Genomic DNA, 8791 nt, shown 5'->3' with positions numbered 1-8791 from the left:
TTTAAGAGGATCTCTCCCCGCTGTCAAGGACCTTTCCGGGAGCGTGGTTCCGGCTCCACGCCGGTGCCCTGACCATGCCCAGCCTGGACACCCTCTGCCTTCCCAGCCTTGGCTGATGAGACCCTGGCCCAGAGCCTTGAGTGAGGCTGGGGGCTTTCACAGCAGCCCATCTATCTGCGAACCCGGCCCGCCCTTTCCCGCCCCGCCCCGGCCACCGCCTCGGTGCCCAGACACCCGCCAGCTGTGCTCCCGGGACGGCGCCGCGACCCTCGCCCCTCGCGCGCAGCGACTCCGGCCAGGTGAGGTCCCCAGGTGAGGAGGCGCCACGCGGGATGGGTGCGGGCTCGGGTGCCGCTGACCCTGCCCTGCTGTGGGTGTGTCCGCGTGGGCGGTGACAGCGGTCAGGTGCTAGGTGTCCCCTGTCTGTGCCTGGAGTGTGGCTCTGTGCTCCTGTGCCTGCACTGGGCGCGTGTGCAGTGGGTCCGAGCGGCCCGGGCTGTAGCTGTGTGTCCGGCTTCTCTGGGTTTGTGTGGGGCGACTCCATAGCCCACAAGGGGATCTGAGACTTGGATGCCACAGCAGGGAAGGGTCCCCGGGCAATGGGTGTGTCTGTGCAGCTGTGGGTGTCTGCGTGTGTGTCTGTGAAGGCCTCTGTGTGGGTGTGTTTGGTCACGGGTGTGTATGTCTGTGTGTTTGCGTGTGTCAGACTGTGTGCATCTGTCCATTGTGTGTTTGTGTGTCTGGTTGTATGCCTGTCTGTCTGTCGTGTTTCTGCCTGTGCATCTGTCTGTTGTGTCTGTCTGCACGTGCATCTGTGTATGTGTGTCCGTGTGCATGTACACACAGTGATGACCCTTGGTGCGTATCACTGTGATTCTCGTGGTGTGTCAGCCACTAAACCTCCAGCCACATGGCTGGGGTCCTGTCCCTTTGTCTCATAACTGACCCCATGTGAGGCCCTCCCATTGGGAAATTGAGGCTCAGAGGGGGCCATGTGAGCCTAGGCAACTATGGAGCCCCAACCCTGCACCCTCCAGGGCTGGGGGCCTCATTAATGTCACAAACAGGAAATGTTTCCGGAAACTGAGCCCTGTGGTAAGGGGAGGTTGGGAGGGCCTGGAGACTGACAATGCACCTGCGTGTCAGGTTGTGTTGTGTGTGTGTCTTCATGAACATCTGTGGTTGCACAGACTACACCCTTGGGGGTTCACACCCAGGGGCATTTGAATCCATATCAGGCGGGGGAGGTCCTGACCCGGGGACCGGCCTGGTCCCTTACAGTTTCAGTCCAAAGGGTGCCTTTGGTCTTTTGGCCAAGGAACCAGAGCCAGCCAAGGTCACAGGAAGCGTCAGGGCTCACACCAGGCTGCCCCGTGCACCTGGTGCGGAGACCAGCCACCAGCCCAGCCTGGAGCAGCATGGGCGGGCCAGGTGGGGGCCACAGCGAGGCAAAGGCTGGACAGTGGCAGGAGCCAGGCAGGACTGGGCAGAGCCACCGGAATGCCTGCAGGCCAGGCAGCACCCTTCTGATTCCCATTTCACAGAGGGGAAACTGAGGCTCAGCAAGGTTGAGCCCCCATCTTGGCAGGGGCAGATCAGAGACTCTGGAGTCCAAATTTGTCTGAGGCCCAGGCCACCCTGGAGGAGGCTGGGTGGGCCGGGGGTGCGGGGACAGGCAGTCTGGGCAGGAGCGGGGGAGGGTGTTTAGTGGGAAAGGGACTGGTTGAGAGATGTGTGGATGGTGAGGATCGCTGGAGGGAGGGGACCGTCAGGGGGAGGGCAATGGGACGGAAGATCTGGCAGAGGAGGGGCCTGGGGCTTGGGAACCAGCGATCACATTCCACCGCTCCGCGGCCTGGCACGGGCGGGGCCCAGCTGGCGCCTGCACACGGGCCTCCAAAAACAGCTGCTGATGGAGCCCCCGAGCCCCACACCCATGCAGGGGCGGTGTCAGGATTAGGGAAAACTCAGTGCCACCCGCCCGGAAGGAAGCCAGGAGCTTATTCAGAGAGTTCTGGAACCCAAGACCCAGCCCAATTCCCATCAGGTTCCAGAAACTCAGCCCCATGGAATTCTGGAATCTTGAGGCCTCCTGGATTCCAGAACTGGGGGCACATTAGAATTCCAGAACCCTGGACTCTCAAAGTCCCATCCTCCTTGCTTTCAGGCCGTGGAATTCTGGGTTTGTCCTGCATCAGCAAGGGGGTCTGGGATCCATGCTTCTTATGAGGCACAGAGAGGGAGATCAGTTCCCCCAAGGGCCACACAGCACTGCTTTGGGTCCTCCGCTTGGTGGGGGCCCCTGTCACCCCTCCTGGCCAACGCTGGAAGGGAGCGGAGGCCATGCCAGTTTCCCCTACTGGCCTCCTTGCCTGGGGAACTTGAGACTGCCACTATCACCTGAACCCGGGGTGGGGAGGAGTGGAGGGGACTGGAAACTGCCAACTGTGGCCAGAGGCACCCGGTGCCAGTTTCCAGTTCCCCCAGGCCAAGGGGTCTGGGTCACAAGTTCGTTCCCAGACAAGGGAGTTGTGAAAGAGTCTCAGGTGTGTGTCCCAGGGGGACAAGGAGACCATAAGACCCAGGAGGGACTGGTGGTCACTCCACACAGAGGCTGGGGACAGGGCAGCGGCCACAGGCACAGCCTGAGTTGCCAGGAATGTTCAGCGACAGCACGTACCTGCTGAAGAGGGGGTAGTGCCCCGTTCCATGGGGAGTCCCAGCGCGGAAACCCAAATCTGAGAGCAAAGAGCGTGCGCCTGCCCTGACATCAACGGCTATCATCGTCGGTGGCCATGGGCCATCCCCAACCTCTCCGGCTCTCCGGGACTCAGTTTCCCCATGGCCTTGGCTCTCAGCCTAGGGGGAGGGAAGCCCAGTGTGGCTGTCAGGAGTTGAATAATTTATGAGGCTTGATAAGGAGTAGCCAAACCCAGGGGCCCAGCCAAGGGGCCAATTAATGAGATGGGGAGGTAGAGCCTGGGGCCACCCCCTGAGCCGACACACACCCACTGCTGCGGCCACCGGCCACCGTGTGTCAGGCACCGCCTTGGGGCCAGCACACATGGAGCACCTACTGTATGCTAAGTGCTGCACGTGGGTGGATTAACTCATCATCAGCCTCATTTTACAGGAAGGGAAACTGAGGCTCAGAGCATGTACATGATGGGTCAGTGACAGGGTACATGGGCAAACCAGGATTGCAATCCCGTCTGACCAACTTTCAAGAAAATTCTATTCCCTTCTCAAAGAAAATACAAATGATTCCAACTCTCCCCACCCCCCTCCCACCAGCCTCCGTCTGATCGGCAGGTTTTTGAAGCATTTAAACACATTTACACGTAGGGAGGCTTCCCTTCTCAAAGAAAATACAAATGATTCCAACTCTCCCCACCCCCCTCCCACCAGCCTCCATCTGATCGGCAGGTTTTTGAAGCATTTAAACACATTTACACGTAGGGAGGACCAGATGTTTTATTTTTAAGTTTTTATTTATTTATTTTTGGCGGCCGGCCCATGCAGAGACCCCAGCTCTTGACCTTGGTGTTATCAGCACCTCGCTCTAACCAGCTGAGCTAACCGGCCAGCCCAAGGCCCAAGTCTAAATCTCAAATAAACTCCAGCCAGGCATTGTGACCTTGGACAAGTTACTTAACCTCTCTGTGCCTCAGTTTCCCCGCTCTGCAAATCAGGGACCGTAATAGGGCCTCTATGTGCTTTAACTGCCTGGCACCTCAGTGTTGCGTGGGTCCTACCCCCTGCCCTCACCTCTGCTCACCCCACCCTTCCACCGCCTACCCGAGGACGGCTGGGGTGGCTGTCCAGTGCAGGAGTCAGGGGACCCGGGAGACTTTAGGCAAGTGACCACCTCTCCCTGGACTTCGATGTCCTCCACGGTGTGTCCTTTTTGGGAATCAGGAGCTGCCTTTTGTTTGTTTGCTTCTTTTTTCTTTCTTGGAAGCAGTTTTTGAGTGGTCTAGTTGGAGTTTCCCTCCGGCGTCATGCCACCAGCCTCAATGTTGTCGTCTACGGCCGAGTCGCCCCTGCACACAACGCTCCACACCGGGGAGTGGGTCCCCCATGCTGCCCTTTATAACCCGTCCCTGGGGAACCTGTCATTCCAAAGGAGCTGGTTTTTTTGTTTTTTTTGTTTTTTGGTTCCCAAAGTAGAATTGGATTTCTGGGTTTATTTCTTATCATAAAAGCAATGCCACGAAAATAGAAAAAACGGAATCCACGCGATTCCGACGTGCGTGAGGAAGGATGTTCGTGGTCCCCCTAAAATGTCAACGGGGTGGGGCATTCACCAGAAATTGTGACCCAAGAGGCCAACCTCAGAGCTGGCGCGAGAACCAGCGATGCTTGACCCTCCCCACACGGAACGTGTCCTGGAGGTCAGAATTTCTGTCTCACAGCGACGGAAATCTGCTCTGGTTTCTGCGGGCTGCCGGGGCTCAGATTGGGGCTCATTAGAATTCCAGAGCCCTGGGCCGGCCCGGTGGCGCACTGGATAGTGTGCCGCTTGGGAAGCGCGGCGGCGCTCCCGCCCGAGGGTTCGGATCCCACATACAGACCGGTTCCCGCTCACTGGCTGAGCGAGGCGCGGTGGCAACGCCGGGGGTTGGGATCCCGTTGCCAGTCCCCGGTCCGGTACGGGGGCAACACTGAGGGTTGCGATCCATTGCCGGACACAGAAAAAGACAAAAGACAAAAAATAGAGCCCTGGACTCTCGAAGTCCAGACCTCCCTGCTCCCAGGCTGTGGAATTCTGGATTTATCCAGCATCAGCAAGGGGATCTGGGATCCACACTTCCTATGAGGCACAGAGAGGGAAACTGAGGCTCAGAGAGTAGAAACCACTTGCCGGGGGTCACGTAGTGAGCACCAGGACTAGAGTTCAAGCCCAGCTCCTCGGGCCTTCTCTGGGACCAAGAAAATACTTCCTGGCATCCTCCAGGGATCGCGGAGGAGACAGCCCTTGTCTTTGCCCTCGGGGGGGGGGGTGTCACTGAGTCTGGGGCAAGACAGAGCTGGAGGTAGTGACAGTGGCAATAGTCGCTGTAACAGCACTCACTGAGTGGGGAATGAAGTGAGAAAACGCTTCCTCCAGGGAGGGGTATTTGAGCTAGGGCATTGAGGGTTGTGTAGGAGTTCGCCAGAGCCACTCAGATTAAAGTGCAGAACGAATCACAAGCCAATCTCTCTGCTTCCCAGGTGTGCCGGAGCGAGTGCCAGCCCACCCTACCTGCAGCCTTGGTCCGATGGGGTGGTGACCGGTCGTGCTTGGCTCCAGCGCCATGTGGTCCAATGGCAGCTCCCTGGGACCCTGTTTCCGGCCGACAAACATCACGCTGGAGGAGCGGCGCCTGATCGCCTCCCCCTGGTTCTCCGCCTCCTTCTGCGTGGTGGGCCTGGCCTCCAACCTGCTCGCGCTGAGGGTGCTGGCGGGCGCGCGACAGGGGAGCCCGCACACCCGGTCCTCCTTCCTCACTTTCCTCTGCGGCCTCGTCCTCACCGACTTCCTGGGGCTGCTGGTCACCGGCAGCATCGTGGTGTCCCAGCACGCCATCCTCTTCGACTGGCAAGCCGTGGACCCCAGCTGCCCCCTCTGCCACTTCATGGGCGTCGTCATGGTCTTTTTCGGCCTGTGCCCGCTGTTGCTCGGAGCCACCATGGCCTCGGAGCGCTTTCTGGGCATCACCCGGCCCTTCTCGCGCCCGGGGGCCACCTCGCAGCGCCGCGCCTGGGCCACGGTGGCGCTGGTGTGGGCCGCCGCGCTGGCGCTGGGCCTGCTGCCCCTGCTGGGCGTGGGCCGCTACACCGTGCAGTACCCCAGCTCCTGGTGCTTCCTCACGCTGGGCGCCCAGCCGGGCGACGTGGCCTTCGGCCTGCTGTTCGCGCTGCTCGGCAGCCTCTCGGTGGGGATGTCCTTCCTGCTCAACACGGTCAGTGTGGCCACCCTGTGCCACGTCTACCACGGGCAGGAGGCCGCCAAGCAGCGCCCGCGGGACTGCGAGGTGGAGATGATGGCCCAGCTCTTAGGCATCATGGTGGTGGCAAGTGTCTGCTGGATGCCCCTGCTGGTGAGTGCAGGTGCGGGGGCTGTGGGGGGCTCCTGTCACCCTTGGTAACTGGGCCTCGGGTCAACCCGAATGGATTTAAATCCTCAGATTCTGGGCTGCCTGAGAAAATGCGGGCAGACACCCCAGGGTTCAAGTGTCCTTCCTTGAGAAGCTCATGAGTAAGACAGATAACCCCAAACCCTGCGTCCTGGGACTGGGAGGCCCAGCAAGGGGCTTCAAGGCTCTACCTGCAGTATCAGGGAAAGCTTTCCAGAGGAGGGGCATTGGAGCTGGGGCTTTGAAGGATGAATAGGAGTTTGCCTGCTAGACAACGATAGGGAAAGTACTGTAGGTAGAATCACTGAATCATCAAGTGTTTCCTGAGTCCCTGTTGTACCTACTTCTGGGCTGGACCCCAGCCCTGCCCAGATTTTCCCTGAGTCAGGAGAGCTTGGCTGTTATAAAAATTTGTAAACTGAAGATTTCTGAAGTCCTTTCATTTCATTTGGGATGGTTATTTTTCATTTCCGATTAGGTAGGGACAAGAAGCCACAACTGGTGTCACACACTCAGTTTCCAATCTGCACCCGACAAGGACTCACGATGTGACTCTGACAGTAGGTTTCCCTCCTGAGCCTCAACCCCCTTGATTATGGGATTAAAAAGCTGCCTCTCAGGGTGGTTTTAAGAATGGAATGGGATAATTTATTACTTATCCCTTCAACAGATGTATTGAGCCCTACTGTGTACCAGACGCTATCCTAGGCGCTGGGGACACAGCAGAGACCCAAACCAACAAAAATTCCCAACGTCCTGGAGCTCTTACAGTGGAATAGACAGAACGTAGACACAGTCGCTGAAGCAGGAGAGACGCACGGTGGCAAATTTGGTTTTGTTTTTGCTTTGTGTTTTGGTTTCTGGTTTATTTTTGTTGGCTGGCTGGTACAAGGATCGAACCCTGGACCTTGGTGTTCACAGCACCATGGTCCAGCCCACTGAGCTGACCGGCCAGCCTTCTGTCTACTTTTCTAAGAATGTTTTTACATGTTTAAATGGTTGGAGAAAAATAGAAAGGAGGGAACTATTTTGTGACAGGTGAAAATGACATGAAATTCACATTTCAACATCCATAAATAAAGTTTTATTGGCACACAGCCACTGACACAGCACACAGCCATTCACATGTGTCTGTGGCTGCTTTCATGCTACGTCACCAGAGCTGAATAGCGGTGACAGAGACTGTGTTTAAAATATTGACTGTCTGGAGTTTAGAAAAAAGTTTGCCCACAAACAGGACTCAGGAAACATTTAATGATTCAGCTAGGATGCCTTTCCCAGTTTTGTCTAGCGGGTAAACTCCTATTCATCCTTCAGAACCCCAGATCCTGTAGTTTAGAGCAGGACAGAGCCCATTCTGGGGGTTCCAAGAGATTAGAGGCTGGCCTTTCCCAGAGGGTGACATTTGAACAAAGACCTGGAAGAGGTGAGGAAGTAAACCATGTGGAGACCTGGGGAGAAAGTGGGCAAAGCCTGTGCAAAGGCCCTGGGGCAGGACCGAGCCTGGCGTGTGGGAGATGGGGAAGTTGTTCAGGGTCTTGCAGGCCACGGGGAGAACTTGGGCTTTTCCCCCAGGGAGGTGGGAGCCACGGAGGGCTGTGGGCAAAGGAGGGAGGGACCTGACTCAGGTGCTCACAGGAGCCCTCTGGCTGCTGTGGGGAGGACAGACTGTGGGGGGCGAGAGTGGGAGCTGGGGACCAGGGCAGAGGGGACTGCGCTGGACCAGGTGGAGACGAAGGAGGGGGTGAAAAGTGGGCAGATACAGGATAACTCTTAATAGGACTTGGCACATGGCAAAGACCCAGTAAATAATAATAATAATAGTAATACGTGAATGTAGAAAGTGTGTCAGCTTTGTGAGAGCACAGCTGGGAGGGTTGTGCGAGGACAGGACAGAAGCAATTTTCACAGCCACGGATAACTCTTAATAGGACTTGGCACATGGCAAAGACCCAGTAAATAATAATAATAATAGTACTACGTGAATGTAGAAAGTGTGTCAGCTTTGTGAGAGCACAGCTGGGAGGGTTGTGCGAGGACAGGACAGAAGCAATTTTCACAGCCAGAAGTGCCACCCTGCAACTGTAACTCCCCCAGGACCCACCCCAGGCGCTGGGTCCTTGCAGGCTCCCTTTTCCCTCCCTGATAAGGACACACGCCTGTCACCTCGCAAGGGCCCTGACCCCCAGCAGAATCACGTGCCAGGAGCTGCCCCAGCCTCCGCCTCCTCCCAGCCCTCCCGCCTCCAGTCTCTTAGGACACCCAGAATGGGCTCTGTCCTGCTCTAAACCGCAGGAGCTGGGGTTCTGAAGGGTGCGTAGGAGTTTAGCCACTGGACAAAAATGAGGAAGGCATCCTAGCTAGAATGACTGAATCATTAAATGTTCTCTAAATCTCCCTTCTGGACAAACTTTTTCTTAAAAGGCCAAACGGTAACTATGTTAAACACAGTCTCTGTTATGACTACTCTGCCACTGTAGCGGGAAAGCAGCCATAGACGGACACACAAGTCGACGTGGCTGTGTTCCAGCAGAGCTTTATTTACGGGTGCTGAAACTCAAATTTCATGTCGCTTTCATGTGTCACAAAATATTTCGCTTCTCTTTTCTTCTTTCCATTTACACTTGTAGCAACATCCTCCGCAAAACCACCACCACCAAAAAAGCAAGGTC

The 8791-nt window shown here is 56.8% G+C and overlaps 1 protein-coding gene across 1 annotated transcript in view; it reads left to right on the top strand.

Annotated features, from left to right (window-relative positions):
• Positions 1-5206: 5206 nt before the first annotated feature.
• The window catches only part of TBXA2R (thromboxane A2 receptor), a 5735-nt gene continuing 2150 nt past the window's right edge, over positions 5207-8791 (top strand). Inside the window, exon 1 of the mRNA XM_008582884.1 lies at positions 5207-6083. Within this exon, the coding sequence (XP_008581106.1) occupies positions 5298-6083 (786 nt within the window). The 5' untranslated portion in view covers positions 5207-5297. The remainder of the gene's footprint in view (positions 6084-8791) is intronic.

Source organism: Galeopterus variegatus, unplaced genomic scaffold (genome assembly GCF_000696425.1).
Source record: "Galeopterus variegatus unplaced genomic scaffold, G_variegatus-3.0.2 Scaffold2754, whole genome shotgun sequence".
Lineage (NCBI taxonomy): Eukaryota > Metazoa > Chordata > Mammalia > Dermoptera > Cynocephalidae > Galeopterus > Galeopterus variegatus.
This window is presented reverse-complemented; position numbering and strand designations above follow the sequence as displayed.